This window comes from Oreochromis aureus, linkage group 13 (genome assembly GCF_013358895.1).
Source record: "Oreochromis aureus strain Israel breed Guangdong linkage group 13, ZZ_aureus, whole genome shotgun sequence".
In the NCBI taxonomy this organism is placed as follows: domain Eukaryota; kingdom Metazoa; phylum Chordata; class Actinopteri; order Cichliformes; family Cichlidae; genus Oreochromis; species Oreochromis aureus.
Genome location: NC_052954.1, coordinates 17,387,939 through 17,410,713, shown reverse-complemented (window position 1 = coordinate 17,410,713; position 22,775 = coordinate 17,387,939). Strand labels below are relative to the sequence as shown.

Here is a 22,775-nt window from a genome sequence, read left to right as displayed (position 1 = left end):
TGTCTTGAAAATTACAATGAGGAAATTAACTAATGCAATCATTAAAAATAATGCAAATTGTTGTCTCTGTGTGTGTATGTGATGATATTTCATTTACAGGATTACTGGTTTTCTCTGGTGTTTAAACGTCTGGTTGGTCCCAAGGTTTTAGCTGTGCGAGTGGCTGGATTGCAGAGGAAGCCGCAACCAGGACGAGTCATACGAGACAAACTACGTATCTATGCCCACTGTACCAGCTATCAAAAGTACGTGCTTAACTACCTTGGATTATTTTGTAACCTGTTCCAGTTTTTGGTTTTGTTTTTGTTGTTTTTTGCTGCTGAGTGCTCATAGACTGTTAGTAAAGTCTAGCAATACTTTCAGGAATGTCAGACAGAAAACAGATGACTGTGGTTTAAAGAACACCCCCCCATGCCTCTCGCAAACACCTGAGGCTGGTGTCTGGTGAGGAAGAACAAAATCCCTAACTCCACCATTTGGCTTCCCATAAATAAGCAGACCATGGACACCCGCTCATTCACAGCTCAGAGACTATAAAACTTAACGGGTATCACTTATCAGGTGCGTGGGTTCTGTCTCCCTGTCGTCAAAGGGCTGCTGAAAGGTGTGCTAGGCCTTTATCCCATGTCAGATTGGCTGGAGGGGGATATTTGAGGGGGAGGGACAATAAGGCAGTCTGTGCCGCGAGGAGATAAAGAGTGCCACCATGGCCTGTTCAAGGTTATCATTTAACCCAGGCCAGTGGCTGTCAGCACCAGGGTAGACTTACGGCCATACTCTAGACGGTGCTCATTTACAGGTGGAGCATCTCTTAGAAAAATATCGCAGCACAGCAAAGATAGATGGTTGATAAATGTGCAAGAAATACTACAGAAGCGTGAGTTCTAATGGCACTGATGCAGATATTCTAAATAGTTTTCAACAAGTGTACTCACTCAGTCTCTTGGTATGTATTGTAAATTTAGGAGTAGAGAAATGCCCTCGGCATGTGGAGTCACTGAGCTCCACTCAAGATACCAATCAGCCCTAGACTCATATGTTCAGACAGTGAAGCACTAAAGCAGTCTGTCTCAAATCCAAAGCCACTTCAGTTGCCATTATTTCTGCTACTTTGTGGTTTTACACAGTCAGCCCTTAAGTGGGCAAACCATTGTAGTCTTGGTGGTTTGACTAAATTGTATTAGAGAGCAAAGAATATAAATGTGTCCAAGCAGTCTTTGCAGATTAAATATGACTTCCACTGCCCTTTTACCCCTTTTAGTGGTTTGAATGGCATTTTTTTCACTTTCCAGCGATGCTCCAACATCAAACGGCATCAACACATGTTTATGTTCCTGGTTTGGATCTTTAAGAACCTCATCATTTTAAAGGTCTAAAAGGTTATTATCTCCTACTCCATCTAACCATCTGAACCATGGTCCACATTTCTGAGAAACAAGGCTGTAGGAGTTTAACACAGAGCCAGATATACTGTGTTCCCAGTAGGAGTACGGGACTATTTCTCCTGGTATATATATTAAACATTAACAGTCCTGCCGGGTTACTGAAATTGCTAAACCTGTGCACAAAAAACAAAGGTAAACATAAAACCAAAATCCAATATTGCTTTGAAGATATGAGATTTAGGAGGTGGTAACTGGGAGCGATGTCTACCAGACGGTGAACACCAAGGCTGACATGTGGTATTCACTAGAGCTGTGTTGTCTTTGTCCTCATATATGGGCTCTTATTAGATTTTATCATGTTTGTCTTATCTGTCTCACTGAGTTATTTACCTTTGGCCAGTATTCCTATCAAATTGTGTCCCCGGTGTTTTGCTCTAAGGAGAGGGACTCAAAGACTGTTGTCTGTGTAACTCAAGAAGTGTTGCCCTTTGTGTTCACACCCTTCATTTGACCCTGGGCCAGACAGCGGCAGGTTTCAATACTGGATATTGTACAAGAGAAGCGGATTTCTGTATTAGATTGACTTTATTGGAATGATAAAGGCTTCAAAAATGAAATGCAGTTTAATATGTTGATGCTAAATATACAGTAGATGATGGGTTTAAGGCTATAATAAAGAGTAACTTGCTATGTAAAGGAATTTCCTTTTTTTATCCTGCTTTATCTTTCTTTATTAATTTTCCGAAAACCTTTTGATCCAGATTAGATCAAGGAGTCGTGGTTTTATTCCATTACTATATGGGATGCAAATATCAAAGACTTTCTTCTCTTTGTAGTCATCTTTAATTATAGAGAATTTTATTCAACATGGCAATGTAATATATAATGAATCCCCATTAACAGATGTGGAGAGGCAACGTTTTCTGTTGTGCCCTGATCTTATTTTCTAAATGTAAAAGAAAATTAATGAGGCAGTGTCCATCTTTTTCTTTGTGACACTAGTCATAACTATGTCAGAGGATCCATAACGATCTACATCATCAACCTCCATCGATCGAGGAAGAAAATCAAATTGGCTGGAACGTTACGGAACAAGACTGTCCATCAGTACCTACTGCAGCCCTATGGCAATGATGGACTGCGAGCCAAGTTAGTATCTCTCTCGCTTCCTCTCTGTCTCTTACACATGTGTAGATATAAACTTAAACATGCACACGTGCTTTAGGTAATTGTTTTCTATGTGAAACAGTTCTTTTCTATTTATTTATGTTGCTCAAAAAAGATAAATGTGCTGCTGAGAGACAGTTATTGCTCATATAAAACAAAAAGAAAAGAAAAAAATGCTGATTATTTGTACACTGCTTGAGTAAACCTTGGTTTGTAAAAGGAATTACATTGTGCAAATATCTGAAAAACACTGAAATGAAGAATAGGAAAATTAGAATTTTATAAACAACTTTATGCCTCCAAACTTAATAGGGTGTTAAACATCAAAACTTCAAAGAGCTGCAGTGAATCAATTTACTTTTATGACCACAGTGTATAATTTATATGGAGCCAGCATGCTGAGTGAGTGCCACACCGCAAAACATGCAAATGTACACTTAAATGCAATTACCTTTTCCTGTCTTTATCTGGATTAGAGTTAGGTGAAGACAAGTATTCTCATAAAGAATAATGTAACAATTAAAGCTAACTGAAAAATAAAACTTAAGTTTGTTCAGATGGTCATTGTCATTGCACTGCTTTAATTTGCCAGCTTAATTATTGAAGGAAATTTTCAGAGAGCACAGAGTCCTTTGCAAAGTTTTAATGTGTTTTCATGTCCTTTTTTGAGTCTGTTTTTATAGCCTACAACAGATGTTTTAGCAATAGATTTTTCATTTTGTATACATTCCATTTGGCTACAATATATTTCACTTTATGTAACAAGGTAATATAATTCCCATTTCCTTAAAATGTCTCTTAAAATAAAAACTTTATGGTTTCAGTCTTTAACTCTCTCCCTTAATCCCCTGGCCTGTTATTCTGACTCAGACTTAAGACACAAATCCTGAAATAACAGTCTAATGACCTAAGACTGTGTGTGTGCGTGTCTTTCTTTTTGTTATATGATACCCACATGCGGCCTTAATGAAAGCTCAAGCATGATCCTTCAATAACAGTGTAATGATGGAGGATGTTTTAGGTGTTAGAACAGGATCGCGAGGCAATTAATAGGAGAGCAAGCTAACGATGTGCCTGGCCTAAAGTGCTTTCATTTACCACATGGAGTGCAGGGAGATTTTTATGATGAATTTAGCAACACCAGATGTCTATAAATTGGTTTGAGTAGTGGAACTTTTTAAGTTTTCAGACCCATGTATGTTGAAGAAAGGCTTTGAGCAGTCCGGTTTGAATTACAACTTCTCATTAGTGAACATCATTTTATTTGATCTTTTCTTGAATTCAATGTTCATGTAAAATCTTCAGACCACTGCCCTTTATTCCTTTATTATTGTGAACTTTACAATCTCAGTGAAAACGTAGTCATAACAAGACAGAAAATAGTGTGGACAGACTGCACTTACATTAATAATAATTAGTATATTGTGTCCTGTATGGATAAAGAGAACCACTGTGAATTAAAAAGTTAAATACATACTCAAGCTGACTGTTATTAGTTATAATGAAACTGGTGTTTGACTTTGTAAAATTCTGATTGGATTTGTTCACGTAAGTGGATTACCGTACTATGATCATGCCCAGTCAGGAGTCTAAAAAAAGAAAAAATAAATATTAATAGGTTTTACAGTAGTTGGAGATGTAGCAAGGGTTATTTTGATGAATGTGACAACCTAAATCATTACAATATAATACTTTAACAGAGTGTCTTGGAAAACTGTTTCAAATATATTAGGAGCATATTAGTTTTGTAGCCTTATGAGTTTTATCACAGTGAGCAGCTGCAGTAAATGCTGCTGAAGCCAAATATTAGGGAATACAGATGACCCAAAATGTTAACAGAGAAATAAACTTGGGTTTTCTCTTGGTATTTTCCACTCAACATGTCAGTTTTCACACTTTGCAGTTGTTTTAATTACAATAATGTGACAACAGCACCCCCTGCTGGCAGAATGATAGGCAAGATACAAGGCCCATGAAATAATGAAGATCCCGAGTCTTTTGTTGATAAGGTGAAAAGTCTTACCATGGCCTACCAGTTTTATTTGTCAGAAGGCAGGAGAGGAAGACTTGGAATATAAGGCGTTTGGTAAGTTTGATGATGTGACTGAAGCATGTTGTAACTCACTGAGTTAACACACCGTATTTCTTCTTCTCTTTGCAGACATGTCCAGTTGAATGGGGAAAAGCTGGTCATGATGAACAATGAGACATTCCCAGAGCTGAAGCCCAAGACACTGAGGGCGGGACGGACAATAGCTATGCCTCCCATGACTATAGGCTTTTATGTTATCAAAAATATTAATGCTTACGCCTGTCGGAGATAACATTGATCCTTTATCCCCATGAAGTATCATCTGATACCACACCACCAACACCAGTTTCACTCAGATTTTAAAGACTAGAATACCACTTTGTGAGTAATTTTAACAAAATTCTCAAGTACTCTTACAAACAAAACAATTCCCTGGATAACAAAAGCTTCCATCCGCACTGATATATATTTAAATGATCAAGCAGATAAAAAAAAATAAACCCAGTCTTTCTAAGTCCAAGACACACACGCACTGAAAACATCCCATTGCTTTTTACCAGCAGTTCCTCAAATGCTACAAGACTGCAGTTGCAAAAATAAAAAAACACACATTTTTTAACCTTGTGTTAGAGAGTTTAGAGTTTTTAAAGTTTATTTACAGCCTCTATTTCTAATCTTTGACCTACAGAATGAGGAGATTTACACAAATCACTTTCAGTATGACTTGATCCTTTTCACAGAGAGAAAACAAACCATGGTGTGTTTCTTCTTGACCCCATGCTGTCTGTGTATGTTTGTGTATGCATGTGTTTTATTGATAAAGCTACTGATGTGTCTGTTGAGGGTGCCGCTCAAACCACACTTTTGTTTCCTCTGCCATATCAAATGGCTGAAAATTGCAAATCTCTTTTTTTTTCCCTCAATCTTTTTTGTGTGCATGCTTTGAGGATCTTTGTGCTTTTTGTTCTGTGCACTTCAGTTTAACTGCAGAATATAATAGCCAGGATGTGTCACTAGCTGTTTTGCTGTGATGCACAGATAAATAATGTGAACCCATCATTCACATCACCTGGATCCACAGCTAAATCAGACTATAGATTAAAAAAAAATCAAATACAGATTTTTTTTTCAGGTGCATTTTAGCACTTCTTACTCTTTTCCTTTCTGTGATCTTTTGTTTTTAATCCTTTAATGCTGCTAGGTTTCTTTTTTATACTAAATATATATATATATATATATATTTTACAGTACATATTGTACAGGTTCACTGTCATATTATTAGAGTATGTATTGTACATAAAAAAGAGTGATAAAGTGTTTTAAGCTTGATATGTTTACTTATATTCAGTATACAACTAATTTATATTGCTTTGTCTTTATATTTCTATTATATAAGAGTTGTACTAAAGCCCCAATTTTAAAGCAAAATCTAAACAAAAGAACAAAAAAAGAACCTGTAGGAATGTACTCATTCAGTAACAGGGTGACCAACTGACATCGATTTAAAAAAATAAACACACACATGGTGGTGGGTCTAATTAAAAGGGGGAAAAAACAACACACACACAAATCCAACTATCTTGTGATGGTTTGCGGACTGACATCTGCATTTACTTTAATTTTACTTCAAAATATTATAACTTATGCTGAACAGTAAGACCGCAGTCAGTGAAAAGGTCCCCTCGAGAGAGCTAGTCATGTCGCCTTTTAAGCTTTAAACTGACACCATTAAGAACAGTGATAAGCAAGTGCAGGTTAAGTGTCTAAACATGTAAAATATAAAGAATAATTATCCTCTGAATGTGTTTATAGTTAATGTAGAGATGTTCATATTTCATTTGGAGAGCATTATTTTATATATGTAAAGTGTGCCTATATTATTTTTGGTAAAAGCAAAAAAAGTTTACATTAATAATAAAGACCTAAAAATACCCAAGATGTTGAAAGCTTTCTTTATTTTCTTTTGTAAAAATGAGCAATTCACCACAGACTACACTAAAACAAAGAATGTAATCCTACTCAGATGTTAGTTTGTCTACAGGTCAGACTCCATAACCTTTGACTGTAAATTCATTATGGCATTAAAGAGGGGATTTGGGAGGAAGTTTTACGTCTGCACAAACAGCTAAGTCCCATCATGTGAAAGTGCAGTGAAACCAGACTCCACAGCGGTTCTCGGGACATGACGGAGATCTGCAGGAGCACATGGTGACGAGCAGAAAAAAGAAACAAAGAGATTGGAAGATATGATTTATACTTGCGCTAGAGCACAAAGCAAAGCAGAAATGCCCTTGTACTGTGATCCCAATACAAAGGCACAGTATTAAAGTTTACCATCGTTGGTGCACTCACTCAATCAGCTCTTTACACACACACACACACACACAGAGACTGTTAGACTCTGTGGCCTCAGTTGTGGAAGCAGCTGGAGCAAGTCTTTGTAGCGGGAAGAGTGCTGTCTTGTCACTGCATGAGGCAGCTGCTGATGGGAAACATGAAGCCAGGATGAACTAAAAGTCCAGACCTCAGCTTGACCCAGACAGGCTAAACCTGAGCCACACTTGGCTCAGTGTGCACTGATGCATAGACAACTGGAATCTGCTTGGTAGACTCGTATAGAAGGGAAATAAAGGACCATGTTTAAATGCCCGTCATCTAGGTTCCTTCGGGTTCTCCTACACAAGAAAAACTCCACCGAGCAAATTTGATCTTTCCTGACACGGAGTCGTTACCACTGGCACCCCTTCAAGAGCCTGATCCAAAGCATATACCTTGAATTAGATTTTGTGCCATTCATGCGAAATAGCTTCTTGCTTTCATGTAAGGAGCAGAAATGTTTGGTCTGAGAAATGAACTTCAGGAACAGCCTCCTTTCACATGTGGTTTATTTTAAACAGCCCGACATTGTTGACATGTAAGAATCAAACCAGACTCGTTAACACCTGGCCCATTTCATCTGGGATCTTTGAAGAGAAAATTTTATTCATTATACTGTGTTGGCCACACATATATATACACAGGGTTAGATGAAAACATGCTTTATTTTCAAAGTAAAGTGAGAGAGAGAGCAGACATGCTAAAGTTGAGCAAGATAAGTCGATTAAATTGGGCAGCACGCTCCAGAAAATTGCTTTAAATCTCAGTTGCCAGTGCGGGTTAGAAATATCCTTACATCAGCTACCTATTGATATGGATCAGAAAATAAAACTGCATGCCTGTCTGATGAAAAGCATGTTGAATTTGTTAACTACCCGCAGTACCTCTGCCCTGAAAGAAATGGTTAAGCAATAATTGACCGAGGCAATGGGAACAGTGAGGCCTTAGTGAACTTCCTAAGACTCAGAACAGGATCTTATCAACCTGAATGGGGGGAAATGGTTTTGTTTGGCAAACTCTGGTTCATATAAACCCGTGCTTTGCGACAATAACGGCTGAACATCAAATCCTCAGACAAAATCGAATTCTGTTGTGGTTTAGGGGGACTGTATGGTGTCCAGCCACTTCTGCGTGACAGTCTCTCCTTAGCCGAGGTAACTGCTACCCAGGCCCACCTAACACTGTTTATACTCCATGATCCATTTTGAGACATGCAAGGCCCTCTTGCCCTGTTAGCAAACACTGAGGATTTCTAGATGTTTACTCTGTATATACAGGATACAGCTTAAGTAAGACTTCTGTGGATGCCGGATCCCTAGAAAACTGATGGACCAGATTAGATTTTGGCCCGCAACATAGAAGTCTTGGCATTTTGGACCATTTTGAGCCAAGCAAGGTTAATAAAACATAAATATTTATCCTACTATGGTTCTTTGCTCCACTCAGCAGCCAAGCATACAAACAGTGCTGAATATTATGATATAACACAGATTTGTTGAAGACCTTTCTCTGAAAAACATAATGGTATTTGTTGAACATGTTTTTATATGGAAGATATGTGTAATATGTTGTTTACTGCAAAGGTTTTAGGCACAAAAAGTGAGCATGCTTTCAAAAATAAAACCACATTGGTTTATTTTGTTTTTTTTAGGTCGTACAATATGGATCAAACAGAATACTCAAATCAACATTTCGTGAAACCAACTTTGCATTCAGCCTAAGTTTTCCAGGTTGTTCAAAGCACCTCCAAGAGCTTGAAAGTGTTCTTGTGCATATTTAAGCTGGTCCTACAGTCTCTTTCTCACACTGACCCAATGGCATTGGCCCCAAAGTCAAACTGACCCAGTGGCCTGTAAAATTAACTCAGTCCAGAAAAGATGCCTTTCCTTTTTTGGTCTTGACCTATTTGGTAACATATTCTGCGTCAATATTTGACATACAGATGAGCTGACATGTTTGTTAGAAACACTCCATCACGCTATAGGTCTATTCATCTTTATTCTCACTGGCACTAAGATCTAGTAAATATCAATCCTGTGGCAACTGGCGCTCCCGAAGTGGGTTCCTGCATGAGTGAAAACCTGATCTAAAGATTTAGACAACAAAGTGTCTGTCGTAGGACTTGTTGTGCCTACTGTGATAAACAGGTGGATGTTCACTGTGTTTACATGCTGCAGAATCAGTTTTAGACCAAGTCGAACATTAATCTATTCATCCATCATTCCATTCACTTTCTTCCGCTTCTCCAATTCCAGGTCACACGGAGGCTCAAACCTATGTCAGCTGTCATTGGGTGAGACGCTGGGTACACCCTGGACAAGTCACCAGTCTATCACAGGGCTAACACAGAGAGACAAACAACCATTCATGCTCATATTCATGCCTTAGACCAATTTAGAATCACCAATTAACCTGAGAAACATGCTTCTGTGGGAGTGTGGCAGTAAGTTAGAGAACCCCGAGAGAACCCGCTCAGGCATGGGAGGAAACTCCAGATGGAAAAGCCTGAGCCAGCAGATTTAAACTAGGACCTGTGAGGCAATGGTGCTAACCACCATGCCACCCAAGCCAGCAGACCACCTCCTAAAATCTTTGCTCAGCATGCAGAGTAAAGCCCATGGATATGGCTTTTCATTTTAGCCATTTATCAAAACACGTTCACATTACCACTATAGAAGGATGAGATTCAAAAATGCAGACTTTTGGTTTAATTCAAAAGGTTTCAAGGTTTCCTCAATAACCTTTAAAGAACTGCAGCAATTTTGAAACCCAGTCCCTGGTTTTCAGGGACTCATGAGCAATTTGGCAGATTAATATAATATTAAATAAAAAGCTTCACATTTTTTCATGTGACAGAGTTTTTATATCGACTGTCCTTCCTGACACAACACCAAAATTATTTCTGTCTCCTCCAGGGATTGAACTGGGGGGCCTTTTGGTTGCAAACCACAATACTATGAAGTCACGTATGAAATATAAAGCTACTTAGATGAAAATGTTTTGTGACTGTGTGCAGTGTGGAATCTATGAAGATCACCAAAGAAATAGGTTTGTTTTTTATGAGACTTTGCCAAGCCTTTTTAAGTTGTTGTTTTGACTTCAGGTAGCAAAATACACCTTAAAATGGTCAAGATCAAGAATTCGGATTAATATTCCACTTCCTGACCTTCAAAAACTCGTGTGATGCCATCGCTGTTTGCTTTAAATCTGTGCTCTAACGCACTGCTGCATTTGACTAAATCTGAGCACAAAGTTCAGAATTTATCAGGCTGCTTCTCTCTTCTGTCAATAAACACTTATTACACAGTGTGTTTAACAGGTGCTTTCCCCGTCACATCATTGTATAGAAAACATGATCAGCAAAGGTGGTGGAAGTATAACTTCTGGAGGAGGGGGAAAAAGTCTTAAAACATTTTGAGCAACAACAGCACTCTTTTTAGATTTTTTTTATAAATATGTTTTTATGGGTGACTTTATACATGCAACTGTGACACCAAAGAGTCCACTTAAATTAAAGAAAACTTTAGTGACAACGCTTCAAAATAAGTGTCTAAATAAGTGCTTTGAGACATTTCAGGATGGCTGTCAAGTGGCAAGACTTGGTTCTACAAGGGCTTTGTACATGTACATGTTTATCTGTCTATCCAGATGAAATGTTGAATAGCTTTTTAGGTATGAAAAGCCTAATCTGGCTTTTCTAGGCTGATCTCTGATTTGCACATTATAGTGAATGAACTGAAAGGTGAGCTGGGGAGTGTTCTCAAACTGGGTAGATGTTGTAAAAGCCTTTTTCTTTACCATGGAAAGCATCCTGCTATCATCCAACACTGTTGTCTTGCATGGGTGTCCAGAACGGGTTAGATTTGGGGGGTTTTAATGCTGCTCATCAGTGTTTTCTTTTCCCCTCTGAATATAGCAAACTTCTTTGATTTCAGCACTGCTCGCTCTCTCGTGGAACTGTTTTGATTTTGCAGTCACTCCTCCTAGGATTATATTTGGTGGACAGCAACAGCTTCCAAATGCGAAAGTCTGACTTGGAATGAACACGAGGACTTTTGATCAGCCTCTCATATTTAAGCCAGTATTAATCACATAAATGTAACTTTCATACATTTGCCAAACACTGTGACACCCCCCCCCCACACACACACACACACACACACACACACACACACACACACACACACACACAATATAATACATCCAATTAATTAATTTCAATATTTTTCCCCTGTAGACGGCAAAGATTTGCCATTTTCTGAGAAGCTTCCCTACAAATCCCGAAGCTTTACTACAACAGGCAAACACATTTGCACTAAATGTCAAACCAAGATTTAAAAAAAAAAAAAAAAAAAGCGGGCACGAGTACGCTACTAATCTCAGTCTCAGTCATGCAGCTGCATGCCACAAATACCAAACTATTACACAGCATAGCTCCCCTAGTCATGTGGGCCACTTTATGCACCAGCACATGACTTTTTCCTGCCTCACTGATCATCGGGCTCCCTGAGGGCTAACCCACTTCAAGGAGCTTCACACGAGCTCCTTAACAGCAGCAGTCTCGCGGGCCCCTCTCCCCGATAGTTTGACAGCTCCAGCTCTTTTCACACCAGCAAACTTCCTGCCTGAAGTCACATGACTGAGCGCTGGTGTGCCGCTGCAGCGCGGAAGGAAGAAGGCAGCTTGGGTTGAAACTGTAACCCGCTATGAAAACGTCCCCAAACGCCACGGAAAACTGAGGCGGGCTGATTGTTAGGACAACGGAGACACTGGGCTGGGATGCTGGAGTTATCCGGCGCAGAAAAGTGTGAGTGATTTGCGGTGACACGAGTTGTAACTTTGGTCATTACGTTTGTGATCAGCAGACTGTGTATGGAGGAAGTTAAAAGTTTTGTAAAAGAGGGAAGGTTTTTAGCAAAACACGGAATGTGAATGCACGGATCGGAGCTCCATGAAAAAAGACTAACATAAGCTGCTCATGGTTACATCAGGTGTTTCTGACTGCACATTTTTAGTCTATGGGTTTGCAAAAGCTTTGCAAATCAGATTTTTCTGCCTTTTTAACTGTTTTGGCCCAACTGGCTATCACGAGATATTAATTAAATAAGCTTTAGATGTACAAAAAACAGCTAAAACCTAAAAAGAAAGAGAAGAAAATATTGTTTGTTATGTTTCAAAGCTCTGAGCCCCTAAGGATCCTTTCTATTTCAAAGCTGTTGTTACCCGATCTGTACACTCACTGTGTTGCTCTCACCACAATTACAAACATTATGTAAATCTTTTGTTGAGGGGAAGGACCTTTGTGAACAAGGGTGGACATTTTGGTATTTCTGCTCCTGATCTTACTTTTTTCCTGCCTCTGAGCCTGGATATCGTCTTTGATTTACTATCAGAGACTACCTACTTTAGGCCAGGAAGCAACACAGCCTAGAAGGCTTATTTCCTTGCTTTCGGTTACTCCTGTGGCAAATATATTCACAATAATAATACTGTTACAATGACTCAGTGTCACTGAGCTCATGGCTAGTCATGATCTTTATACCAAAGATGCTACAGAGATACAAGTGTCATTAATGTCTGTAATAGCAGTAGCAATATTTGTTTATTTAAAAATCTATATGGGTCAATATTTTTTTTTCAGCCCCATGAAACAGTCCTGTTTTTCAAAATAAGCGTCATGACCCAGACTGACTAACTTCATATTCCCCTGTATTAAACTAGAGGCTTTGCTCTTTATTTGACTATTACCACATTGAATTGTGGTATTGAAGCTCCATTAACTGAGATTTTTCACTTGATGATGGTTTTTGCATTGACAATGCCTTCTTTATTCACACACATGCTTAACTAAGGGTGAATACACTCAGCGTTGAGTGAACTACCTGATCAAGTTTTCTGTAATGGGAAACGCACCATGGTTGAAGGGTGTTTCGGGTATTACAATGCCGACATCGATATACTTGCTAATAGCTAATATCGGCCCCACCAATATATCAGTCAGGGTCTACTTGGCAACCTTTTCATAAGTCACTAGTTCTCAAACATTTCCTGTTACAGTCATCAACAATATAAGAACATATCATTCATTTTGCTCTATATTCTTGTCACCTGGTTGTCCATCAGGAGGCCAGTCCTGCACACTGAGAACTGCTTCTGTAAGCTAATCAAATATAAATGCATGCTTACACAGACATTAGTTTCTTTAGGGGAGCTTTCAGATCAATACTTATGAAAAAATTATGTGATCTTTTTTCTTTTCTTTTTTTTTTAGATTTCTCAGACTTGTGCTCTAAATGCTGGAACAATAAAATGAAAATCTGAGGATTGAATTCTGTTTAATCGTGTTTCAAGATTTTAACATCTTCCTTGTGGGCATGCCTTAGCTGTGTGAATAGTATCAAGTCAGTCCTTTGTGCTTCACAAAATTCCTCCCCAGACTCTGTTTTATGTCTTTCACCTCAGTACTTTTAACATTTTTTTTTTTTTTTTACAGCCTAATGCATGTGGAGAAGTTGGAGTAAATAGGACACCGCATTAAAACAGGACAGGAACGCATCTGTAGTCCAGATGAAGTGCTTGCTGATAGCAAGTGAGAGTGCTGAAATGCTCTTCTACTGGACTGACTTGGAATTTCAGCAGAATATCCAGGAACAGTATGGAGCGTCTCAAGAGGAAGGCCACGGGGTAAAGTTGAAGAAAGCTGCAATCAGCAGACACTTTGCACGTGCTTATGAACTTGTTTCCTGTATGTGTTAGAATGAGTTGATCGTTTGCTTTTTTTCTTTCCCAGTTTCCGGCCTTTGAGGACAGCATCAGCACTCTGTTTGCTCCCATCATCATCTCCTTCAGCACCATGCTGACAGAGGGTGACAGCTACACATCCTTCACGACAGAAAACAACCACATCTATGTACTACACCAGGTAGCACCCACCATACACAGAAAAAACTGTCTTCACCCACTGCACAAGTTCCTAAGTTATCTAAAAATTGTGCCATGACTCTAATTTCTCTTGACCTTGTTTGAAGCTTTCTGATCTGTAAAGCAATCAGGCTTCAGTAACGGCACAATCACCTAAATGCAGGCCTTTGTCTCTGTGAAGCAGCATGTTTTATCATGTGAGTCTTGTTAAGGCTTTATCCTCCTGCCGCGCATGATGCAGTTATCGAGTCCAAGCACTTGACATGTTTCAGGTCCACTCAGCGTCAGCAGCCTTTTAGCTCTTTCTTGTGTAAACCCTTTATCGCTTAGAGAAATCAAAGAGCAGAAGAAAACCGCCTTCACTTTATTTTCCAGCTCATTCATTCGCTTGGGGCAAAACCACATTTATTAGGGTATTTTGTGTCTCCAGTTTGATGAGTGCCTGTACATTGCTGTGAATGGAGACGGCGAGGAAAAGGAGGAGGATCTAAGGAGGAAAATCTACGTGATGAATAAGATGATTGAAGTTTTGTTTGGCATGGTGACCCTCAGTGGGAACCTCCTCAGGAAAGAGTAAGACATTTTGTCTGTTTATCATTGGCTTTTAATACAGCGTGAGGTTTAGTATGAGCATATGTTGCTTGTCACCAGACTGCGCGCCCGGGACACGGAGCAAAGGCTGAGACTGTGGAAGCATCTCCAGAGTCTGCTGGAGACCTACAGCCACCTCCGAGAGAATGATCAGAGCTTCTTAGTGGAGGTGTGGTTCTTTCTCACTTAGTACAGATTAGAAAATAGACTTTTTCTTTCTTTCTTTTTTAAACTCTGAAAGTTTTTGTCTTTGTTTATATTGGTTCACAAGATTTCCCTCTCTTTACTGAGTGCCAAAAATATATATTAGACTTTTTTATTTTAATATCTTACTTAAAAATCACAATCATCACTCTCTTAGGCGGTGGAGAGGCTGATCCACCCCACGCTGTGTGAGCAGTGCATCGAGTTCCTGGAGCGCCGGGTTCAGCAGATCAACAGCAGCGCAGAGAGAGGAGGAGAGGAGGTGCTGCATGCCTTCATCCTGGTTCACACCAAACTGCTCGCTTTCTACTCCAGGTACAGATGTTTCTATAAACCTGTCACATTATTTTTATAGCTTACACACTTCCTCGTATATCACCTGTACTTACCGGCCATATACTCATACATACCTTTTTTACTTTTTACAATTCAACATGGTAATGGATACAAGCATCTCCTATTTCTTTCTAGTCGCAATGCGAGTACACTCAGCGCCTCGGACCTCCTGGCCCTCATCATCATGGCACAGAATATGTATCCTAGCAACGTGGATGTGGATGACCCAAGTCCAGAGGTACAAAGTGGTGACAGCCTCTCAAACAGCACCGACAAAGCATGTTGTTACTGAGTGTTTATTCTCTGTTTCTGTGCACTTTGCCTGAAGGATATTGATAGTACATCTGGTTCTGGCCATGAAAGCTTTTACACCCCAGAGCCCTCACCTACAGACAAAGACTCAAGCAGTTCAGGTGGGTTGTTGAGTAGAGCTTTTGTGTTCAGATCATCAAACAGAATTGAACAGACAAGGATAAAACCGAGTAGATACAAAATGCAGATTCCTACTTCTCAAACTGTATCTGTGACCAGATGAAGTCATATTAAGTGTGCAGAGCATGTTCCTCATCATTTATTTCTTTATTTTTCGCATCACCAGAAAAGCCAGTGAGGGGAAGCACTCCTGTGTTTGAGTTTGTAGACCCAGACATCCAGGTGAGAATACATTAGAAAGCAAAGTAAACAGCCTTCTGTTTGTGTGTTACCTCTGACACAATGTGACTTTAAAAAAACACTGTATTCAGATGGCAGAGGACAGCTTGAGTACTCTAGAAGTTTGTCCACCTGATCCAGCAACCCCTCACAGAGTCTTCTTAGAGGTCTCGCAAAAAGATGGCCTCTATCCCATGATGCCTCACTCCATGTACTGTCTCCCACTGTGGCCTGGCATCACACTAGTGCTGCTAACTAAGGTTTGTCAATACCCACAAGCAAACAATGTGTGTATCAGTGACTCCATATCAAGTCACGTGCAGTCTATATGTACAGTAATTTGCTTGTTTACAGTATGTGTGCACAGACATATTGTGGTTTTGTGGCCAGTAGGGGGAGTATTTTTGACTTATTTGTAGATACATTTATTTAACCTCTGTGCTATGAAGTGTTCACAGCACCTAAATATATTTTTGCTCACTTGTTTAAACAGTTCATTTTTTTATATTTATCTGTGTCATCTGTGTCAGTTTCCACACAGTGGAGTAGCCATGTCTGTGTATACATTTTTGGAAGCCTTCGCCAAACTGGAGAAGCGCTTAAATGAAGGCCAAGGAGGTTCCACAAGAGGCCAGCCTATGCATGAAGTGCGCAGCAAGCTGGATAAATTCCTTAAAACCCTGGCACTGAATGGGATACAGGTTTGTTTTTGTGTGTTGTTGTGCTTTTGTGTTGAGTGGCTGTATTCTTCTACACTTCCTCAGCACTCGTCTGCCTTTGCCACAAACACCCAAGTCAAAAAACTGACTTTAAAATACTAATTCCTTTAATCCTCCTTTGTTATCACAGAAACACAGAATGTTTGCACATGATCCAATCAAATCTTTTTTTTTGTCCTTTCTTCTTCTAACCAGTCCTCACAGTTGCAAAATGTCTGGACCGAATTCAAAAACCGGGCCTTCTCCAGAGGAGGGCCTGGGTTCAGCAGAGAGTAAGTCTCTTACCGCCCTCTGCTGGCCAAATGACAGCAAGACAGTTTGATGACCCTATGAGGCTTTAAATGTCTGTTTATGTTGCAGTCTTATCCCGTGGTGCAAGAACATGAAGACCCAACTGTGTGGCATATACCGACAGTGTTTTCTGTCTGACTCTGGTCCAGACGACACTCCTCGCCGTCTCTCCCCTGGCCTGCAAGAACGAGCCCAGACCATGGTGCAGTGAGTGTCTGTCAGCTACTATTTTCCTTGTTATATTTTAGGTTTGCCAACTCGAATTCATTTTTTTATTTTGACACCGTGCAGCCTCGTCCTTCATTGTTTTCTCTGTATCCTCTTTGTCCTCCTATCTTCTTCTTTGTCTCACTCTCTAAGGGAGAAACTGATGGACTGGAAGGACTTCCTGTTAGTGAAAAGCAAGAGGAATATCACCATGGTCTCATATCCTCTCAGTGCAGCAACTCTGTGACATCCTGTTTTGTCTAATTTCTGTGCAATTTTTTCTACAAAGCAGAATTTGTAATATTTGTAAAAGTCTATTTTGTATTTTTATGGTTTTTAACAACATGCATACACCTAAAAAACCCAAAAAACAAACCTGTTGTTATGCTGAGTGTATTAATCTTAACTGATTAATCTCACTTACCTGGAGGATTTCCCAGGCCTCATCCATTTTATCTGTGTGGACCGATCAAGCGGACAAATGATAGCGCCATCGCTCAGCATCACAGAGCGGACCACGTCTGAGCTGGGGAAGGGACCAGTGGCTCAGTATATCAAAAACAAGGTCTCTAAAACTAGAACTACATCTTATTTATTTTGGGGTAAAGTATAGAAGTCAGTAGCCTCCTCCTCATTTCTTTCTATTTTGGTGGGAAAATAGGAAACGGGTTAATTGATTTATTGGAATGTGTCCAAACATAGATGGAAATAGAGTATATCAAGCATCTTATTCTTCAACACAGGCTGAACTTTCCTAAGCAAGCTTTTAAGTAATTTTCAGGAATAATTCTCCAGGCTTCTTGATGGACATCCAGAGCTTTTCTTTGGCTGCCTTTTGCTCTCTTTGCTGTCAAGATGATCCAACACTTTAATAATGTTGAGGTCTCAACTCTGGGGAGGCCAATCCATGGCTACAGTGTTACATTGTGTGTTTTTCTACCCAGTTATGCTTTTGCTGTATGGGCAGTGTGTTTGGGATCATTGTCATGCTGGTGTTGGCAATCAGATGGTATTTCATAGTGGATCAAAATCTGCCAGTACTGTCTGTGTTCATAGCTCAGTCAGTTTTGACAAAATCCCATGACAGAGCCTCCACTGTCTTTTACAGATAACTGTAGACACTCGACTGTTCTACTCGTCTCATCTCTGTACATACTGATGATTATTTGAACAAAAAATTTCAAATTTGAATTTGTCACTCCATAAGATCTGTTGCACTACTTCAGTCAATTTCTCTCTTCAATGAACAGTAGACCTAACGGTCAGATGCATTTCTCAGTTGCTGTGTCAGGTCTTTGCAGGAATGTTTTCCATTTCTTAAGGGTATGACTTTCACATACTGTTCATCTGCTGTGTTTTAGGCCTGCCATTTCTTTTTTGTCCTTCACTTGTTCAGTTTTCAGTTACATTTTTAAGGATATGACAAGTTTTCAGCTAATAGCTTTTTAGGAATCACATTGTTGGTTAAAAAAATACTATTTTATGTCTATCAAGCTATCTTATCTTTTGGCATTTTTCCTAGACTCAACTAAAGAAATGTTAGCCAACTGTGTGTTTGTGGAACAGGCTGCTAGTAACAAAGTGCCAAAGGTAGTAAGGAATTTGAAGTAAGCCTTTTGCTAAGTTTTCTGTTACGTCTAGACACAACATTAATTCCCCTTTTGTGTTAGGTGCCTTTTTTATATCCCTCTGAAAATGGTCAGGTGCAAGGACTGAATTGAAAATTGGTGAAAAGGCAGCGAATATCAAAGAAAAACTTTGAAAGACCTTCAGAAAGCCTGGAGACCTATTACTCAAAAAATGACAAAGTCTGACTTCTTGGAAGCAAAACATGAAGAACTAGGTGGTTGCTCAAGATTTTCACACGGTGTATAATGTTAGTTTATAACGATTTCTCATTACAGCGAGTCTTGTTAGCCAAACTGGTAACAAATTACTGTACACGATCAAGTGATATTTGTACACACCGAAACCTGTGAAACTGTGTTTTACACTTTGCTTTTTATACATCTGAAGTCAAACACGTACAGAGTTTTGTTTTATGTGTGGTGGTAAGTTTATGTGTCGACTGTTTCCTAGTGTTTGTGATAACTTAGGCCAGCTATCTGTAGCCTCAAGTTCATTGTACATTAGGCTGTGCATAAGACAGTGTGTGGATAATCACAGTATGCGTATTTTTGTCATTTCTTTTTTCTAATCCATACTGAAGATGTGGAGCCTGGTCGGCACAACACGGCACTATCTTCAGAAGGGTTACTCCACTCTAACATTACGTGATGGAGATTTCTACTTCTGCTACTTTCTGTGGTTTGAAAATGAAACTGTAAGTCACTGCTATACTTTGTTCTGTTATCCATAAAAGAAATTTAACAGCCTGAAACAGGAAAAAAGCTTATAATTCAATTTGTATACCTCCTCAATCAGGGCTTCAAGTTGGAGGCAAAAGACATACCCATCATGCCTGATGACTCCGCCCCCATCGGGATGCTTGCTCGGGATTACTACAGGTAACCAACCTAGTGTGATAGAAATATTTTTCTTTAATTTGTTCTCCTGACTAAACAAAGCGATACGTGTTGCAGGAAGCTGATTCGGTACTACAGTAAGAATCACCCGGGCGAGCCAGTGAAATGCTACGAGCTCCTAACAGTTCATCTGGGAGTCATCCCCACTGAGATCATCCTCCAGCACTGCAGGCAGCTGGCAAGCAAATTATGGGAGCCCTCACGCAACCCACTGCTGTAGACAGACCCACACTCTCACAGTGGGTCAGAGTAGCCAAGAACAAAAAGAAACAACTCTTATTTTACATGTTGTGTTCTGCGTCTGTTTCACTGTCAATGTATTTTTGTATTGTGTTTAAAATCCTAAGACCCAAAATTATTTATTGAAAGCACTTTGATTTCTGATTAGATAAATCAAACCCCACTGTGCACTGTACACACCTTGTCTTTTATGAAGCATGTTCCACTTCCTAATTTTAGGTATTTTAATATATTCTTAAAAATATGTATTTGACTTATTTCCTATTTATTATTAATCTAAATATTTGTATCGTTTTACTGAGGGTTTTTTTTTCTTTTTAAAATTTGTGACTGATTTTTTTTTTTTTTTTTGGCTTGTTTTTAAGAAATGCAGCTATTGTCCCTTTTTTGCCTTTACTAATGGCAGCGCTATAAAATGTATGAAGGAAACATAGTAATAGTAATTATGGTTTGTCTGTTTTAATAAACAGTAAATAATTTTTGAGAAAGAACAGTCAGTAGTCTCATATTCTTATGTTTTATGTTTATTAAATTGTTGTAAACTCAGTTGAAATAGTACAGTGTGAACCCAGACCATCACGTTTCTGTGTGGTAGCACAATTTAGCTTCTCCTATCACAATTACAGTACAGGATCCAGTGATTTAACATGTTCATTGAATTGTAATGACAGAAATTAGCCTCTACCGTCACTTGGAGTTAAATGTGCTCAGCAATCAGTTAACCACATGATACTGAGCATTTTAGAAGCCAGTCTGCAGTGTGTAGGGTTCTTTAGTTCGGTATATCACCGATCTTTGACTCATACCCCTCCTGTTAGGTCAGTCACTACTCCTGCAGCCACCAGGTCCTTCAAGAAGAGTTTTTCAGCAGTTACATCATGCACCACCTGCATATGATGATAGGAAAAAAAGGATTAGAGCGTGAAGCTCAGACGCCTCCTTGCCGCTGCTTTGATCATTAAGCTAAACTTACCTGAGACTTCATTGTGTCCATGCGTATGGCCTCATAATAATGAAGCCTGGCCTCAGGGTGCTGCATGTCATACCCAAACCCAGCCAGGCTCACCTGGTCGCACATCTGCAAAGCCATCACCACTCCAGTGGCACCAATTGTTGGCAATATGTTCTTGGGGAGAAAAAAAAACGACCCGTGACGTAGTTTGCAACAGAAGAGTTCAGTCCCGTTTCGTTAGAATTACTCAGCATAATAGCAAAAGCCCTCCTAACGGTTGTGAGTTTATGATTTTAAGTGTAAGTAATTTTATTATTTGCCCAGTTATTAATGTCCACAGATTATTCATTCATAGAAACTCACATTTCTCTGGTTCAGTTCATATTTCTCTATAACTTGGCCCGTCTTGTGAATAATCTCTGGGTGGACGATCTTGAAGCTCTCTGGTGTCAGGGGGATATGATCCACAACTTCTTTCCAGAACCACATTTTAGACCAGAAGCTCTATTGAAAAATAAAAATAAAAGGAGATATAGGGTGTATGTGTATAGTATAGTGCCATTGCTACATGACTTTCTGTGATGCTTGTGTGTGTGATATGCCCTTTCAGTGTGCAGTGGAGGATCTTGTGATGTGGCCTTACCAGAGGTTGTTTGGTGATGACAGAAGTAACCCAGTCTAAATCTAGGCTCTTAAAGACCACCACAGCAAATATGCTAGTCCTTTTGTACTCGTTTGAGGAGTGAGGCGCTCCCTCTGGATATGTCAGGCGGATGGTTGTCCTCGAACCAACATCTCTCTCAAAGCCGTGCACTGGAGCATTATTCAGCCTGGTAACACAGATGGAGCCTGTGAGATGACGACCATCACAACAGTTTAAAAATAGGCGCCATAGTCTGTCTTTCCACTGGTGTCCACTTGACACAGGAATGCATACCTGATAATGATGTCATACTGATCTATATGTGATCCAAGATGGCTCCCATGAAGAATCCCTCCACTACCCACCACCACGCATCGCGTGCAGCTGCCTTCTCTCTTCAATGATGGAGGCAGGCCAGGTTGAGGCAGAGAGGCGAGCGCTACAGCGAGATGCTGTTCGATGCCCTGAAACCCAAGAGGAGGAGACAGAGTCCATGGCTCAGGCCTCTCCTGCTGTACAAACACGGGGATGTCTTGGAGGCCAACAGGATAAGACAGGTGCTTGAGGTGGTTTAGACACCAGCGAGGCAGACAAGGTCCTGCCAGCAGAGAGGCTGACCGATTTAGTACGGCCTGAACAGAGGGAAAAACATTTCAGCTGAAAGAAAGGGAAAGAAACCATCTCAAATGCTTGCCAAGATGTACAAAGATGCATCTGTACCATATCTTTGGGTTGTTGATAGTCATCCCTGATAGCTGCCACCTTGTCCAAGGGGAGATAAGCAGGAATCAGAATAGCCAAATAACATCCGATCAGCAGCATCAGGCTAAAGAAAAGGTTCTCCTCTCTTTACAGCAGATTTTTTTTTTTTTTTAAATGCAGCAAAATATAGTGTTAGTTATAAATGGCACAGATAACAGGCCCACAAAGGAAACGCAGTACTACAGATGTGCTTCACCTGTTGAGAAAAACATCTCTGGAGTCAGTCTTTGGGATCACTTTCTTCCTGTGAAAGGCTGGTCTTGGGGTTGCCGCTTCTGCGGCCTCAGGCAGCTGCTGAGAGCTGTCATCCAGGTCTGCTACACTCAAGCGATTCAGCGTTACCATGGCGCTCGTACTTTCACCTGAAACACACACAGTGCTGAACTCACGGTGGTGAACATAATCTCCACTTTATAACAGCAACGTCACGAACTAAACTCTCTCTATGGAAGATACAAACCTCTGTAATTATAGATGTTAGAGTAAATTTAACTGAAAAATGTGAGCTTACACGCTTTTAAAATGGTTTTTACACAGTAAAGAGCCAAGATCAACATCAATTTGAGTAATATAAGCAACAGTACTCACAGCCAGGATGATAAAAGACAAGCTGATTGTTAACTGTGTCCTTGCCTGAGCTCCATGGGCGAGAGGAGAGGAGAAGGAGAAGAACATAACAACATCTATTGTTATGTTCTGCTAAAATGGCTGCTGCTGCTTCCTATCTCTGTGAACTCTGTCACTTCCTTCAGAATCACTGGTTAAACATTAAC

At 39.8% G+C, this 22,775-nt stretch overlaps 3 protein-coding genes across 5 annotated transcripts in view; 2 read left to right on the top strand and 1 right to left on the bottom strand.

Moving 5' to 3' along the window:
* Window positions 1-5,203, top strand: part of hpse2 (heparanase 2) — a 50,697-nt gene extending 45,494 nt beyond the window's left edge. For all 3 annotated transcript variants that reach the window (XM_031758745.2, XM_039622160.1, XM_039622159.1), the window contains 3 exons: window positions 100-245; window positions 2,388-2,534; window positions 4,714-5,203. In XM_031758745.2, coding sequence (XP_031614605.2) covers window positions 100-245; window positions 2,388-2,534; window positions 4,714-4,876 — 456 coding nt within the window. In that variant the 3' untranslated portion in view covers window positions 4,877-5,203. The remainder of the gene's footprint in view (window positions 1-99; window positions 246-2,387; window positions 2,535-4,713) is intronic.
* A 6,247-nt stretch (window positions 5,204-11,450) lies between these two features.
* On the top strand, window positions 11,451-20,138 carry hps1 (HPS1 biogenesis of lysosomal organelles complex 3 subunit 1). Its single transcript, XM_031758752.2, has 18 exons — window positions 11,451-11,767; window positions 13,454-13,644; window positions 13,751-13,882; window positions 14,312-14,454; window positions 14,533-14,641; window positions 14,834-14,991; window positions 15,148-15,250; window positions 15,341-15,425; window positions 15,611-15,666; window positions 15,756-15,923; window positions 16,194-16,364; window positions 16,578-16,654; window positions 16,743-16,880; window positions 17,034-17,099; window positions 17,301-17,445; window positions 19,090-19,203; window positions 19,305-19,387; window positions 19,463-20,138. The coding sequence occupies exons 2-18, from the start codon at window positions 13,528-13,530 to the stop codon at window positions 19,623-19,625; spliced, it is 2,028 nt and encodes a 675-aa protein (XP_031614612.1). The 5' UTR covers window positions 11,451-11,767; window positions 13,454-13,527; the 3' UTR covers window positions 19,626-20,138.
* Window positions 20,139-20,153: 15 nt separating this feature from the next.
* st3gal7 (ST3 beta-galactoside alpha-2,3-sialyltransferase 7) lies at window positions 20,154-22,720 on the bottom strand. The gene is made up of 8 exons (XM_031758757.2): window positions 22,591-22,720; window positions 22,199-22,364; window positions 21,961-22,087; window positions 21,535-21,872; window positions 21,241-21,427; window positions 20,961-21,101; window positions 20,619-20,771; window positions 20,154-20,532 (listed from the first exon to the last, which is right to left on the bottom strand). The coding sequence occupies exons 2-8, from the start codon at window positions 22,345-22,347 to the stop codon at window positions 20,446-20,448; spliced, it is 1,182 nt and encodes a 393-aa protein (XP_031614617.1). The 5' UTR covers window positions 22,348-22,364; window positions 22,591-22,720; the 3' UTR covers window positions 20,154-20,445.
* Window positions 22,721-22,775: the final 55 nt, after the last annotated feature.